Raw genomic sequence first — 17,458 nt, 5'->3', positions numbered from 1 at the left:
TACTAACTTGCTTCTTCAGCTTGTAACACTGAAATTTAATCTCCGGTATGTCAAGTAAGTGGCCAGACCAGGTGAGACCTCTAGGAGACAACTAGAGATCGGCCACCATAAACAGATGAATCCAATCATTTGATTAATGAGGTAATAGAATGATGAGTTAATCATCTTTGGATAGGGTATCAATGGAAGCCAGTTTAGTGGCTCTTTGGTGGCACCTGTCTTCTTCCTGCGATCCCTTCTGCCCCCTCAGGACTGTCTGAAGGAAGACTATCACCAGAAATGGCCCTTGATCTTGGACCAGAACCACATGCCAAAACCAAACCTCTTTTCTTCATAATTCAATTAGTCCACAGTATCAGCAACAGACAAAAGACTAGTACTGGGCTCATCTGGTATCCGGCAGAAGGCTGGTCTCAAAGCAGAGGTGGTATCAGCCAAAGGATTCAAATCTGAGGTTTGAATGTGAACAATGGAGGCTCAGGAAAGGAAACAGGCAGGGAAGGATGACAGAGAACAAGCCACGCCTCCTTTAAGGATATGTGTCATTGAGTAATCATGTTATGAAACGCAACAGAATATACTCTCACACACTGAAATGCCAGTGGCCATCATTGGAAGACGAAACCTTGTGAGACCACCGCTGAAGTGCCATTGCGAAACACGAAGATGCTGACTGGTGCTTGGGATAGGGGTGTAGCTCAGCTGGTCACCTGACCGCCCATCACGGTCAGAACCCCGAGTACCATCCTCAGCCCTGCATAAATCAGCCTTGGCAGTGTGTGTGTGCCCATATCTGTAGTCCCAGCACTTGGGCGTTGGAGGCAGGGGGATCAAAAGTTTAAGGTCATTCTTGGCTACACAGTAGGTTTAATATCAGCCTGGGCTACATGCAATCTTGACTAAAAGCAAACTGAAACAATGTATGCAACATAGAAATGCTACTGGAAAGATAACGGCTGATTCCCAGGCTTAACTACAGAGGAGTCCGCAGTGAGAGGCGCTTATCAGGCACCCTGGCGAACCTCCACATATGGTGAAGGGCCTGGATGGGCGAGAACACTACGACTTTCTGATGAAACTGAAGACAACAGCAGCCAAGAAATCTGGGCACAGGGGACATGTTGATGGAAGAAGATGACACTGGAAAAGACTCTTCAAAATTGCTTCATGAGAAAAGGAAGCAATGTGGAATGAAGGCTACAAACACATTTTATTCTGTAAAAAACAAAACAAAACAAAACCAAGGAACCCTCTGCCCTGAATTCATTTCCCTGAAAGGGGAGACAGTGGTGGGTTTCTCTAATGTCCTGGTATTGGTCCTCATAGAATTTTGATCTTCTCCTGAGTGCCCTTCTCTTCCGGCCTTGGGTTTGACAACTTATATGCTTATGGGGCCATACTCCTATCTTCCCCTTACACAGGCTTGGCTTATGATTCTCCTCCCAGACTTGGGTGCAAATCATATTCCAATTGACTTCTAAATCAACTCTCCAGCTTTGGAAAGTAGGCAAATCATCACTTTCTGAGCCTTCTGGCTTGCCATAGAGTTTCAATAGGAGACCCTGGGCATATCTACCTCCTACAGCATCTTCTATCGTTCACATTTGTACCCATGAAGCACCAAGGAGACACAGGAAGGCACATTCTCTCTGGGCCATTGGGTTCGCACAGTTTATTATGAATTCAGAGAGAGGAGGGAATGCTTTAGTGAATTTACTTGTTGGAACCAAACCTCAGCTCCGTGGAAAGGTACAGTGCATCTAAAAGCAGGCTTCTCCACGCAGCCCCTCAGCAAACACTGCCAAGATCTAAAAGCACTGGGAGAAAGCAACATCTCAGGTGCAAGATATTCAGAGGAAGCTGCTTCTTATTCTGGGTGTTGCCTTTCCAAACACACGGTTTCGCAAGAAAAAGAATGGAAGACAAAACACACCTCACCTAAGGCACTTTTAGAGTTTTCTTTTTAATCCACCAACAACCTTATGATGTACAAGTTTTATTCATATGTCAAAGAGAAGAGAATCACATCATATCAAATGCATACTGCCCTGGGTAAAGCAACCCTTGGGCTCTACCATGTGCCCCCTGTCCATTGTTCAAGATCACCTCCTGACACACAGCTTCTAAGCTTAGAAGTCTATACATCTTAGGACAAATGACAAACTCTCTTGTCCATAGTTTGATATTAATTTTATGGGAGCTGTGGAGATGGCCTAGAAATTAAAAGTACTTGATACTCTTGTGGAGGACTGGGGTTTGGCTCCAAGAACCATCCATAATTTCAGTCCCGGGGGTTCTAAGTGCCTCTTTTTATTTCCTTGGGTACCAACCAGACACACAGTACACATATGTAGATGCAGGCAACACACACGCACACACTTTTTAAAGGAAAGAATTTGGTGAGCACTCCCGAAGCCTCTGTGATGAATGCCTGCTTACCCAACCTACTGTTCCCATGTTCCATACAGCAGAATAAGGCGGCATTCCAAAACAAACATGTAGGCAGCTACCTCTTCATGAAACTGGTTATGGGATGGTATAGATGAAGTCTCCCTCTTCCCAAATTCTGGGGACAAGAAGTGGTTTGGATTTTGGAATATTTATATATACATAATGAGGTATCTTGGAGAATTTGGCCCAAGTCTAAATATAATTAGGTTTCATATATATCTTATAAATATACCCCAAAGAAATATTATACGGTTTTAATCCAGTACATTAATTAAAATATCAAATCATACTATTCAATTAGAAATCTTACAGGGCATTGGGAATTTTGAGTTTTCCAATTAAGGGTATTCAATTAATTTCTTGCTTTTTAAGTCATTCAACAAACCTAGACCCTCTACCACATGGAGGCCATTAAAATAGACATCATAACCTGTGTACCAATGTGGGCTACCTACCAAAACGTGCTAGATGTTTCCATCTGTCTTTACTATTATTACTTTTCTTTAAGTTTTTCCTATATAACCTATGCTGGCTTTGAACCAAAAATCCTCTTGTCTCAACCTTCCCAAGTGCTGGATTACAGAAGTGGGCCACCACATCCTGCCCCCTTCAACTTTAAAACCAATTACGGAAGATTCCTGTGCGGCTTGCAGTGTCTGTTTTTATGAATAAGTCTCCCTTACTTCACATTTCAGCTTTATAATGATATCTCAGAAAAGGAAAAAAGTGAAATTCTACTATTAGGTACCGTGAGTTAAGTCTTTAAAAAAAAATCATGTGAATTATAAAGTCCGAAACTCATGGACCTCAAAGGCAATCTAACTTGCGAGGCTATAGAAGCCAAGTCAAACCCCAGCTTTGCAATCTTCAATGTGCAATTACTGAGCCCCAGTTTTCTCTAGCTGTCACGTGCGGTTCACCCTACCAAGTAAAGTGCTGGGACGTGTAGCTCTGTCATAGAGCTCTTGACTAGCATGCCTGTGCACTATGCTAAACCCCCAGTGCCAGCAATAATTATAATACCACTGTCTTAGTTAAGGTTTCCATTGCTGTGAAGAGACACCATGGCCAAGGCGACTCTTATAAAGGACAACATTTAACTGGGGCTGGCTCACAGGTTCAGAGGTTCAGTCCATTATCATCAAGGCAGGAAGCATGGCAGTGTCCAGTCAGGCATGGTGCTGGAGGAGCTGAGAGTTCTGTATCTTCATCCAAAGGAAGTCAGGAGTAGACCATCCTCAGGCAGCTAGGAGGAGGCACTCAAAGCCCACCCTCCACTCTAATAAGGCCACTGTACCTAACAGTGCCAGTCCCTGGGCCACACGTATTCAAATCACTCCAACCACACATGTCCATTGTAAGATTAACATCCACAAGGCAAGGCAGAGTTGTGCTTCTATTACATGACATAGGAAACAGAGCCACTGCTGTAGCCAACATCCTCGTGGAAGCACATTTTTCCTTGAGAGGAAGAATACAGAGGCAGCTGTCGTGTATTATACCTTGAACAAGGACAGGAGTTGACCTCTAAAGACAGCCCTGGGATCTTTGCCTTTGCTAATGCCACTCCAATTGTGATTCTAGGTTGGCCCTATGACTTTAACCATGAAAATACCATGACTATGAAACCGCCTCAATTCTGAATCTGTCATTTAAAAAAAGATGTGTGTGTGTGTGTGTGTGTGTGTGTGTGAGAGAGAGAGAGAGAGAGAGAGAGAGAGAGAGAGAGAGAGAGATGTATGTGGGTGCCCATGGAGGCCTGAAAAAGGCATTGGATCCTCTAGAGCCCTGTCAGTCCCCACTTTTGCACTCAGGAGCCCTGGTCTGCCTGCCTGAGAGACCAGAAGATGAGACTACATGAAGTCCCTGAGATAGCACGGAAAGAGAATACGTCCTAGCTCCCCTCATGTCCCTGTGTGCCTCCAAATGACTTCAAGCCCATCTGCTTCCAAACGTGTAAGACTTCTTAATAGGGTAGCAGGAGAGCCATCATGTTTAGCTTAGTCAATCTCTCCGCCATGAGAAACCATACACGGTTGCTGCTGTTTTAAGGCATGGCCTTAGGATGCACTTTTACACAGCCGTTGACAACCTGAGGACCAACTCTGTTCCAACTGCATTTCTGCTTTCGCTGTTTTCTAACCTAATCTACATATCAGTCTAATAAGCAGAATAATTATGAGTGATGGCAAATTCCTCAAAGACCTCAACTTTTCATCTTCGCTTCATTACCTTCCTCTCCTTCCTTCTTTTAACTATGAAATTATCAACACAACACTGGCTAGCCACATGACTGACTTTCAGTTCAAAATCCATTTATGTGCCCCCCACCTACATTCTTTGATTCTTGAGGGGACCAGTAAGGGAAAAAGGGCATTTAATACTTTTGAATTATAAGCAGAAATACTGGATAAACTTCACTTTGAGAAGTAACGGCTGAATCTTTCATAAACCAGCATGGAAAGGCACCGATTTCCACAGCCTTTGTCCCCCCCGAGCCCCACTTTGCCTTGTAAAGCCTAGATGTTTCGTTTGTGGGTCACAGATGGGGACATATGAGAAAGAACATTTTTGGCCTGTCTACGCTTGACCTCTCTTTATTTCTGTCTATTTTTAGCACTGAGGATCAGACCAGATGGGCTGCTCCCCACAATCACTCATGGGGAACATGTGACCCAGCCAGATGCTGACGGTAACTGGACTTGATGTGACGTCTTCTTACTGGAACCAGACGCTGACACTTGGATATTTGTCTTCCCTACGCATGGGACCCGCCATGTGTGCAATGCCATTCCTCTGGCTTTGTAATCACTCCATGGATGTTTTGATTTCCCTCGGTGCACAAACACCAAGTTAGCGCAAACTGGGCAGCTTTGCAACTCTGACCAACCTTCAACAAAACAGGCCTCTTTCTCTTCCTTCTGCTCAACTTTTAGGTTTTTTAGATTTATTTACTTATTTATTATATATAAGTACACTGTAATTGTCTTCAGACACACCAGAAGAGGACATCGGATCCCATCACAGATGGTTGTGAGCCACCATGTGGTTGCTGGAATTTGAACTCAGGACCTCTGGAAGAGCAATCGGTGCTCTAAACTGCTGAGCCATCTCTCCAGCCCTCAACTTTTAAAATCTGTATCCTCTCCTTGCTCATGCTTGTCAGCCATATGCTAACTGAATTCCAGCCAAATGGCTTCCCCAGAATCATTATTCCAAGGACATGAATATCGACTTACCAGAGAAAATTCCTGAAACTCCCCAGTCCAGTGACTATCTTGTCAGGCCCCAAAGCACTGACCTTTCTCCTTGCTTCAACTCTCATCCTCTGATTTGGTGAAACCACCACCAGGTCCTTCTGGCTTTCTCTTTTAACTACCAAACCTCATCTGCCTTCTTGGTCCCCACCCATGGCCACCAGGCTGTTCCGACCTCCTCCTGCTTTCCAGGTAACTTCCTAGTTTATATCTCATGGCTTCAAGGATAACCCAGGTGCCCATGACTTCTGGTGGACCTTTTCAGCCAGTTCTGTTCACGATCCCAGTCTCTATACCCAGTCGCCCTCCATCTGATGCCTTGAAAACAGGTGGAATTATGTTTTGCCAGATGGATCATTTTACCCAGAAGCCTTTGCTTGGGCATCTCTGACCTAGGGAACAGTACTGCACTAACTGCTCAGCACACAGTCCAAGGGGAGCTCACTCTTCCCTTCTCCCATACCCAATCTGTAATCAATACTGCTCATTCTGTTTACTAAATATCTCCTGGTTTGTTCATAGCCATCAGCTGCTGCTGACACTATTTTAGTCTAGTCTGTCTTCCCTTCTCCCCAACATTATAATCAACCACCTGCTAACTGGTTTACTTGCTACCAGAATCAATAGGAACAATTAATATGACATTTAATGTGATGGTAATGAGGTGTCTTCTTAATTCTATTTGAAGTAAATTTTCTTTCGGTTATAAACAGATATGTAGGTGCTGCGATATAAACTTGAAAACATCTGGTTCCATGCCAAGCTTTTTCCCATGGTAGAAAGACTGACCTTTATTTAAAAAAAATACAGGGCTCTTTTTTGCGAAGTTTTGTGTACGCGTGTGTAGGTGTGTGTGTGTGTGTGTGTAGACCAGAAGTTAATCTTAGGTGTCATTTTAGGATGCTATTCACCTTGCTTTATAAGATTGGGACCCTCCCTGTCCAGGACATTTCCAATTTGGCCAGGATGACTGGCTACCGAGTTTCAGAGATCTGTCTGTCCCAGCCTCCTGGATTATAAGTGTGTCATCACACCTGACTCTTCGGTGTGGGTTCTAGGGAGTGAACTCAGGTTCTCATGCTTACATAGCAATCACTTTACTGACTGAGCTATCTCCCCAAGTCCTCCAGATAAAGCCTTCAGATAAAGCCCAGGCTCCTTCACATGTCCTCATCAGAGTTTTCAACATGATCCCTCACCCACCTCTTCAAATCCCATTCTCCTCTCCCTCCTGACCTTCTTTAAGCCCACAATTCCTTTCAAAGCATAAGCTGTTTGGAGGTTACCTATGTCTCTCTTCTCTGGCCTCTGTACCACTCTTATTCTCTTGGCCAGGAGAGAAGACTTGCTTGTTTTCATCGTCTTGTTTCTTGATGAACCACCCAGTCCTCTGGGAAACTCCCCTGGCGACTTGTAACTAGCTGGCTTGTGCCCTTTGCACGCTCAGAGGCTCGTGCACCTCTCTTATGTCACGAATACATCCCCACACTTCCTAGCCTCGTTATCTGCTCTCCCTTCCAGACCACGGCCTTTAGAGGAGGGAGGGGTATGAATCATACTTGTCCTCACGGTTCAAATTTCATGGACAATGACCTTCACATAAATAAAAGAAGCATGCCAAGTTGGGATCATTTTTTCATTTCCTGTGATTTGTAAAAGTCTAAAACCTTAGGTTCTCAGGAAGGAGGAGACCCTGCTCCTTTGCTAGGAAAATGGAGACACCAAGAAACTTAAAAATGAGGGCTCTGAGGCTCCTAGAAGGCTCAGGGCTGCCCATCAGTCTCATCTTCTTAACTTATCAGGGAATAACATAAGCTCCCAGCTCATAAGCCGTGCTGGTGGTGATCCACAGAGCTTGCCTGCATGACAGGCAGATCTTGCCTTTATGGAGAAGGGTGATGCTTCCATCTTCTATCAATGGGTCGCAACATCACGCGACAAAGGGAGATCAAGATCAGCCTTCACGTACTCTGAGGTGCCATTTCTCTGCTCCAAGAATTATAAATGAACTTCCCTACATCGTGTTTGTGGTTTGATAGGAATTCCCAGGAGAGAGAAGTTAATGTTCTAAGATTAGCACAGGCGCTTGTCATCTTGAGCATCAGGAACAGACTTCCTGAAGAGCCCAGAGACCTATATATATGGTATCAGGTTCAAAGGCATAGTCTAACATTCCAATATGGACTGTCTCCTCTATCTAAAGAGCTTGATCTAGCCACGTGGATTTGCTGGAGATGGACTGGAATGTCAACAGTGACTGACTCGTGGGTGGTCTGGCTCTATGGGAAGCGGATGGCCAGCAGCAAGATGAAGGAAGTCTCAGCTTCCCAGGCCAGGGTGAAGAGCTGGCTGTTGCTGCACTGGAGGCTTTCGGGATGAGTAACACTTTCATCAGAACGAATGTTAGGCTCAGGAGCCCAAAGAGAAGCTGGTGTTCTCTGGTTATGGGAGTCCTTTCGATATCCTATCCACAAATCCTGTTCTGGTTGTATCATTTGGCACAGAAAAACCATGCGCAAAAGCGAATGGATTGTTTCTGGGTCCCACCAATGGAGTGCTACTGTTTCTGGCTCAGTCATACTGCTGTCTGCCAGGCAGGGATGAACGCCGCTACCGTGAGTCACAGTTGGGAGGGAGACAGGCAAGCAGTGACTACTGCCTGGGAGTTGCCATCCTAGTATGCCGTGGCTTGTGTCAGGAGTGTCTGCTAATGGAAGGGGAAAAGGACTGGAGAGCAGCCCTTGATATTTGTGTCTCCGTTCCATGGTAGTACCTCGGTCCCTCGCAAAGATGGTGGACTAAAACATCTCAGTTTGGGAAAAGAACGGAGAGTTGTCCAGAAAAATTGTTAGTTCAGCAGTTGGATATGAAAACGATGCAGGAAGGTCCCTTGTCCTACTTGACTGATGAAGTAAGTCAGAATGAAATCTTACAAATGAGATACGTGGGCATTTGGGTCTATACCATGGTGGTGGTCTATGTTTTGTTTCCATACAGTACCGTCTTTTTTTTTAAGTGTCAGTGAAATTTTATTTCTTTTTTTTTAATTGGATATCTTAAAATTTACATTTCAAATGTTATCCCCTTTCCTGGTTTCCCATCCATAAATCCCTATCCTATCCCCCTTCTCCCTTCTTTTATGAGGGTGTCCCCCCACCCATGGACCCACTCCTTCCCACCTCCCTACCCTACCATTCCCCTACACTGGGGGGGGGGTCCAGCCTTGGCAGGACCAAGGGCTTCCCCTCCCATTAGTGCCTGACAAGGCCACGCTCTGCTACATATGCAGCTGGAGCCATGGGTCTGTCCATGTGTAGTCTTTGGATGGTGGTTTAGTCCCTGGAAGCTCTGGTTGCTTGGTATTGTTGTTCTTATGGGGTTGCAAGCCTCTGTAGCTCCTTCAGTCCTTTCTCTAACTCCTCCATTGGGAACCCTGTTCTCAGTTCAATGGTTGGTTGTAAGCATCGTCTCTGTATTGGTCAGGCTCCATACAGTACCATCTTAAGGATCCTTTATTTGAGGATCTGGGTTTTGTCTCCATGTGCATTTGTTCTTCCATTTGCTTCTGCCACTAACCTCATGGATAGTCTCAAGTTCTTTGACATCTCTGGGCTTTGAAGTCTATTGGCTTTTCTAATTCCTGTCAATCTACAGGAGTTCTCTTTACTAATCCAATGTCTATTTTAACCCTCACTACCTTCCAAATAGCACATGAACGTTCCTAGTGACCATGAATGAAAACTTACTTGATAATAATTGAATTTCGAGTATAACTAAGTGAAATTGTTTTTGTTGATGCCATTGTTTGGAGACGGGGGTGGGGGTCTCACTGTGTAGGCCTATAGGTATTTCCAGTACTGTGCTAACATGTGTGAGTCAGACATCATGCCAGGCTCAGAAGATTTCTGAATGGGGTTATTCCTAACTATTATTCCTAAATACTATTCTTAAATCCAGTGTCCTTGTAAGAGAGAGGATTTGGGACCCAGAGAGACAAAAGGGAGGCAGGTAATGGAATAGGCAGACCTGAAGCACAGCAATGGGCCAAGCATGGTCAGCAGCAGGAGGGACAGAAGAAGAAGAGCCCCTCCCTCAGAATGCCATGAGGAGCCTGCCCAACTGACAGCTTGCCTGCGGACTTTGGTCTTCAAAACTGTGAACCAACCCATTTCTGTGGCTTTTACACCACCGAGCTTAGGCAAACTTGCTACAAAAATCCTGGACGTGGATACAAGTAGTCGTTTAGTTTCATTTCATTTCCTCTTCCTCTTTTTATTCACCTGGCAAAATTACAGCTCAGGGTGGCTCCTGTGGCTTTATCCACAGCCGTGACAGACAGCCAGAGAACACCATCAGTGCTGCATTAGCTGCTTCTCCAGCTGTTGTGAGTGAACGTTTAATAAGAAACATCTTAGGCTGACAGTGTGAGGGGATGTAAGGCTACTGTGATGGCAATGGCAGGGTGGCGGGGACTCCGTGACAGAGTGGCAGCAGGAGTTTACATCACATTCATGTTCAACGTCCCTGATTACCAGGAAGCAGTGGAGGGGACTGGCAAAGGTCTGGGGCTTCCGTATCACTTTCTGCATCTCCAGTTTTAGCCAGAATCCTCCGCCTTTAATACATGGCCAACCTTGGTCTCCAGTGGGATTCTTTATTTACCACACCTCTTCTCAGTGACGTTTATCATCCTCAGGTCTATTAAACCAGCATTTCTCCTACTCCTGAAGATGTTTCTTCTTAGTTATTATCCATACACTTACCCCTGTCTCATCCTCATTCAGTTTCCTAGAATTTCCAAGTGATATTTGAACTATCTCTCCCCCCACCTCTGAAGGACACTGAGAAAGTCACTCTACCTACTGTGATCGTCCCAAATGAACCCATCTTGCCAGCTTCAATAAGCACACCTGAATAATGCCTTGTCTTTAACAGCATACACATACAAGACAAATATGTTCACAGCCAGCTGGAAATGGCTGACCGGTTTGCATTCTCAAAACTTAGGACTCCTCTTGTATATCTCTTGTATTTGTGACCTATGCAAACGCAGAAGAGTCAACCTTTTCAATTATATACCAATGTACGATTCATCCTGTGGACTATCTCTTGTTGTCAAAAGTATCCCTCTGGGTTGAGAGCCAGCTCACAAAGTTTTTCCTCTGCAAATGTGATAAATGGCATCCTGAAATCCAAGTAAGAAGAAAGGAGGCTACACAGGGCGAAACATGGGATTTAAAACAAACCAGAATAGCTTCAGTAACATGGTTTGCTCATCCATCTATCATGGTAAGGAGACATTATATAGTGTACCCTCTGCTTTCTAATCCAGGAGCTATATCTTTTTTTAATTAATATTCTTATTAATTCTTAGAGAACTTCTTAACTTATTTACAATGTATATTGATCATTTTCACAAGCCCCATTCAATCCCCAACTTCTCCTAGATCTACCCTTCAATTCTTATCCCTCCATAACTTCGTGTTCTCTCCCTCCCCCCCCTCTCATTTTATATATAATAACTCACTGAGTCCAATTAATACTGCTCATACACACATGGGTTAAGGGCCATCCCCTGGCATCCGGGCAACCACTAGGGACCGAAGCCTAAAAGGTAACTGACTCCGTCAGCAGCTAACAACTCTCAATTAAGTCTTCAAGGACACACCCACTTCCTTAAAGGACACACCCACTTCCTTTTCAGTTCTAGTGTCTGCTGCCCGGTGCTGCCGACAGAGTACATTTCATTAGATTTCCTCTCTATGTATTTTTCATTTTTTTAAAATGGACATAAGCCGTTCCCTGCTCTGTGCTGGGATGTCAACTGCTTTTATCTTGTGAAGGTATTTTGTAGGCAACCATGGCTGCTGTGAGCTCTTGTGTACAGTGGTTCTGTCAGACACAGAGGAGGCCAGTTCACCTTATTTCTCCCTGACCTCTGGCTCTCACCATCTCTCTGCCCCCTCTTCTGTGATGTTCCCTGCAGTGTGGGGTGAAGAGGTGTAATACAGATGACCCTTCATAGTTGAGCACTCCGTAGGCAGTTTAGCTTGTCAACCATTTGACCTCGACCTTGTATAGCTGCCAACCATTGCACAAAGAAACTTCTCTAGCAGGGTCTGATGGCGGCACTTAGGTCCAGGTATATATATGTGTGTGTGTGTGCATGTATATGTGCATGTATATTATATATGTGTATATATATGCGCATACACATACACATACACATACATATACACATACACATACACATACACATACACATACACATACATATACATATACATATACATATACATATACATATACATATACATATACATATACATATTTAGCGGGCAGTTGGAAACTATACCCATTTAGGAGCTGTGTCTTTTAAAAAGAGACTGAAATCACATATAAAAGGTATTCTAAGCCAAATAAAGCACACAAATAAGGATAAGAATTTAAAGATAGTAAATCTACTGGATAAAGGGTGGGTGTCCCAAGAGCTTGCCATTGGAAGTTCTCGGGTTTGTAACACTTCAAGAGTTATCTGACACCAGCACATTAGCACTCATCCAAAAGGAGCTGAAGGCAGAGTCAGAGTGAAGGGACTGCCTCAGAGAGGCCTTGATGTACACAGGCCCATTGTCATTTCAGGATGGAGCAAATCAGGGCTACAGGGCCCTGGTGCTCAGGAAGCAGGCGCTGGGCATGTCTGTCGAGAGCCATGCCCATTTCAACCCCTTCCTGTTTGTTACTTTGCTTGCATTGGAGTTTTTAGAAAATGGTGGGAGAAGAAAACAGAAGCCTGGAATAGAGCCCAGGGAGTGACGGGATCCATAAAGAGAAACAAAGACTTATAGATTAATTTGCGTTATTCTCAAGGTCTTATAAGAAGCCTTAAGCCTCCTCCCCCACCCCATGTGAATGGAGGCAGAGATGTGGGTCTCTGGACACTAGTTAGGCTTAGATGAGGTCAAGAGCATGGGCCGTTGATAGGTTCCCCCCTTAGAGGACATCCAGACTGCAATTGCTCCGTGGATCCACGGAAAAAAGGTCTGTGAGTGCACAGCAAGACAGAAATCACTGACCAACCAACCAAGTCTCCAGCATAGTTCACAACTTTACCTGGGACTTACAGCCTTTGTGACTGTGGGAGATAAACTTCCCTCGCTTAAACCACCTCATGGGTAGTTTTTTGGTATACCAACCCAAGACTACGACAAACCCAAATGCAATCTACACGGTTTCCTGTCATCTCCTCTAAACTAACACGATAAAAACTCCTGGTCATTCTGTATACAATTTCTCTTTCCACATCTTCATGCACTTAAAAAACAGGTACCTGCTTTGCTCAAGTCTCCTCAGATAAAAATTCATGTGAAGTACTTATTCTTACCCTCTGTTTTTATTGATGAGAAAATTTAGGTACAGGTAAATAAACTAAACAAACTCCTGTAGCCAGCAAATACCAGAATCTGGACTTGAACTCAGGCCATCTGGTTCCAGGTTGAGGTTATCTCCCCCAACATTTCCCAGCAGGCTGCTGAGTTAGGAAGCGCAAGGTTAACTTCACAATGCACTGGGGACTCACATCCCCTCTGTTCTTCTGCCCTGTCTAAGAATCACTAATTCACGACTCTTCCTCCATGAAATAACCTGATCTTATCCACCAACAACCGTACATAAATCTTTTTTTTTCTTCTGTGTGTTGACTTTCACTGGAGCAGTGAAAATCTGGGTGAATAATAAGAAATGGGTTGTCTGGGCAGCAGTGAAAGTCTCCAATTATAGAAGAGGTGAAATTCCGAGTTCACATAATTTATAAATCAAACAAAGAGCAGTCATTTTTGAATTAAAAAATAACCAACAAGAGGAAAGAGAAAGAAATACATCCGTGAAAGGTGGGAAAGCAATTTCTAATCGTATCGGGAATTGCTAGAGGCGAGAAAAATTGCGAGGCTGGAATTTCTGCTTTGCATCAGACATTTGTGGTAATCGAAATCCTACAAATTAAGATGCCGAGTTTAATTCAACGAACAGCCAATGAGAAACAAGGCCAGCAGCCGCCCAGCAGCCGCCTTACCTGCTGACGTGTGCTTGAACTTTTCGCTTTTCTTCTTCCTCCATTTCCAAGGCTTGAAAATCCTTCCCAGGTTGGCAAACTTACTCCTCCTCCGGATGGGCGGGGTGTGCGTACCTGGGACCAACGAGTCAGAGCGCATGGCCGCCAGCCTTTCCACTTCCTCAGCTTGTTTTCCCCAAGAAAGTGATGGAAATAAAGAGAGAGGGGGGAGACGTGTGTTAAAACGGGAGCCTCACAGATGGCTTGCGCTTTCCATGGCGACAGATAACAGAAAGCACGTGACTCGAGCTCCGTTTGCCTTTTGGAATGGAAGTCATACCAATGTGTTCTGAAAGCTGCGGGACAGTCAGCCAGATCCTAGAGATCTAGAACACCTTTAACCAAATTTTGCTTATATTTAAAGAGACAGGCTCTCACGGTGACATACAAACTGGTACCAACCTCTAAGTCTCAAGCAATGCTCCTGCCTCAGCCTCCTGAGGAGCTAGAATGGTGGGCGTGCACCACTGTCCCAATCAGATTTGCTTAGCCTTCACTAAGCTGCCTAGTCAGGGAAGGGAGATGAAGATTTCCACGGGCTTCCCTGGAAGGTGACCGAATTCCCCAAAGGCCATCAGCAGACTCACTCCAGAGTTGATGTAACCATCAATGTCGTAATTTCTCAATATGGCAGACGTAACAGCCTCCATAGAATTGTTTGTTGAGAGAAAGGGAGGAAGAAAATATTCGTCTACTGTCTGTTCTGGTGCCCCTGTCTCTACGACCCACTGCTTGAGACTTTCTACTGCCCTGCTGCTGTATTTCAGACCTTGGAAGCACTGGGATCTGGGCAGGGAGTGGCTATGAGAAATAGGTAACGTTAAAACCACTCACATTTTCATTAGATTTTTATAATTTTTACTTTCTTTAATCCAGGAGTCTTGCTTTCAGGGAACACTTAGACTGACCACAAGAACCACATTCCTATAGTTTGGATTTGGAATGTTCTTCAATGTCTGATGTGTTAAGCTCAGAAAGTAGTGGAATCTTTAGACGGTGAGGGAGTCCCTTGGAGGCAAGTACAAGGGTGTGCCCTTGAATGGGATATTGGAACTCCGGCATTCCTTTTCCTGCCTCTTTGCTCCCTGGCAGGTAGTTGGCCGGCCACTTTGATCTACCATATCCATGGCTGGCTTCCTCATCCCATGCTCAAAACAATAGGATCAGTTGGCCATGGACTCCAAAAACAGTTTTCCTCTTTATAAACTGATTAGCTCAGGTGTTTTGTTACAGTAATGGAAAACTAACCAACACAAAGCCAAGAAGCCCTTCAGTCCTTCATAAAGAAGGGTTATGGACCTTCCTTAAAGGCCACAGCCACCCAGCCTCTTTTACCATCGAGTAGAAGAAAGTCTTCCAAGTTACACGGGAATTTACATATTTTGGCAATCTAAATATAATACCCCAACTTTAATTTCCGAGATAAGAATGATAAGAGAAATTAGCTTCCTGGGCAGAATTGAGGGTGAAAAGAAATCAACCTTCCAGAAAGCAAAACCAACATCTACAATTGTAGTGAATTTGAACCACGGTGTATGTCCTCCAACGCTATCGTCATAAAAATGTCCCCTGGCCTCCCCCGATAAAGCACAGTCCTTAAAAGCTTGACTATTGGGGTTTGAAATGCTTTCGACATAGGCCATCCCTTCCCCCACAAATACAGAGGGTATTAACTATGTGCCACGTGGCTTCCTGCGGCTATCATACTGGTGCCAGAGGACTAGATGGCAGTTCCTGGGAAGAAGGATTCAAGGGCCATCAACATACCTGAGAAGTATATGCAAACAAAGCCTATTCATAGGTCATAAGACCACCTGAGTGACCCGAAAGACAGGAGACGTTCCCACCCCACCCAAACACAAGGCACACAGCAGAGGAGGCTCAACTTTGCAGGGTGAGAACAGCGACAGGCTCTCTTAGTCCTTCAACTCCATATGCTCTTAGACTGAGGACGGGTTACAGATGGCCAACTGTCACCAATTAAAATGCCATTAAGTACCAAACCCACTGACTGCACATGACCTACTACGTAGTACTGCTTAGCCATAGAGAGAACTGCAGAACGTTCCTCTTTCCCCTTGGGGCTGACTTACTAGAGATGCTCCCTGATGCTGTGAGAATTGCCAGACAGGGTCTGACCCAGCATCATGGGGGAAAGATCTAAACTCAATATGCAAAGCATAGTTTCTACCTCACATATCCCCTCACGCCACCATACATTTGAAAGACCCGAAGTCTAACTGTAGTGAGTGACCGTCTGCATGTGATTCAACACACAGACAGCACTTCTGTCCCATTGTTTGACCAATGGACCATTTAATGCTGTGATAGATACCGTGCCCACTTCTGGGGAAGACACAGAGATGAACCAGAGGTAATTGTGAGAGCAGGTATGAGGAGCAGAAGAGACAGGTGTCCAACACTGCAACCTAAACATTAAGACTAATGTTCATTTCTGGGACTGGAGAAGACCCCGGAGTGAGAGCTCATGTTTCTAGGTTTTGAAAGAGAAAAGTAATTTTCTTCTATGGGGAAACAGCAGTAGATGCCTGGCGAGAGAAGCACACCCAGAAGGGCTGCAAACACGGCCCGCCTTGGAATGTTAAGAGACTGAACCCAGCGATGACATCAGGGGAGAGCTATTATTGGAGGAGTCTGGAACAAGCTCAACTGAACTCCTGGCAGGGTTTTACTATGCATCTGGATTTTAATCTCAGAATCAGAAGGGAAGTATGGACATTTTTAAAAAGAGCACCTGTCAATACTATATTCAACAAATATGTATCCAATGCTCACTTTTTCCTGGAGACTGATGCTGTGTCAGCATCTAAATCAGAACAGATGGACTGACGAGATTATACCAGGACATAGGGTAGGCAATAAACACTGAGACTGAGGTACGGACGATGCTAGAAGACCCCCAAAGACTGAGTGCAATCTAGTAAAGTTGATGAAGAGTTCTGGGGGGGAGGAGCTTACTTTTGATTGGCAGGTAAAGGCTGTCTTGTCTGAGAAGGTACCATGAGCAGTGTTTCCATGAGTAGGATGTCCTAAAGGTCTCTGGTGTGAATGCTCAATTTAGCAGTGCTTGTAGGTAGGACTTTTGATGGGTGAATCATAAGGCTTCTGGCTTCATCAATGGGTGAGTTGACTAACAAATTCCAAATTTGATGGCATTACTGGGAAATGGTGGAGATTTGGGACCTAAGGAAGTAGTCATTGGGAGCATGGCCTCAAAGAGACTGGATCTTCAGCCCCTCCTCCATCTCGTTGTCTCTGTGCTTTCTGGCTGTCGTGAGGTGAGCTACTATGGTCCGTAACACACTCCTTGCCAGATATTCTGCCTTCATGCGAGCCTAAAGTAACACAGGCAGCCCTACTGTGAACCAAAATCCCCAAAACAAGCCAAAATACATAAAAACAAAAAGTAGGTGTTTGTTACAACAGCACAAAGGCTAACACTATCAGGATGCCATAGTTTAATAATAGCAATCAGATGTTCCTTAGGACCATCACTGTAGCAGAAAAGGGCGGACACACTGAAATGTAAGGATACAGGTGTCAAAGAGAATAATCCGAAAGCCACAGTACTCATTTTCACTAGTACCTAGGTAAGGGCGAACCAGGAGTTCAGAAATAA

At 44.6% G+C, this 17,458-nt stretch overlaps 1 protein-coding gene across 10 annotated transcripts in view; it reads right to left on the bottom strand.

Annotated features, from left to right (window-relative positions):
- Positions 1 to 17,458, bottom strand: part of Phactr1 (phosphatase and actin regulator 1) — a 474,784-nt gene that overhangs the window by 175,505 nt on the left and 281,821 nt on the right. For all 10 annotated transcript variants that reach the window (XM_032884873.1, XM_032884876.1, XM_032884872.1 and 7 more), the window contains one exon: positions 13,780 to 13,944. In XM_032884873.1, the coding sequence (XP_032740764.1) occupies positions 13,780 to 13,944 (165 nt within the window). The remainder of the gene's footprint in view (positions 1 to 13,779; positions 13,945 to 17,458) is intronic.

The sequence above is a fragment of the Rattus rattus genome, chromosome 14 (assembly GCF_011064425.1).
Source record: "Rattus rattus isolate New Zealand chromosome 14, Rrattus_CSIRO_v1, whole genome shotgun sequence".
Classification (NCBI taxonomy): Eukaryota; Metazoa; Chordata; class Mammalia; order Rodentia; family Muridae; genus Rattus; species Rattus rattus.
Note: the sequence above shows the minus strand (reverse complement) of the source record. Positions and strands in the feature narration are given on the sequence as shown.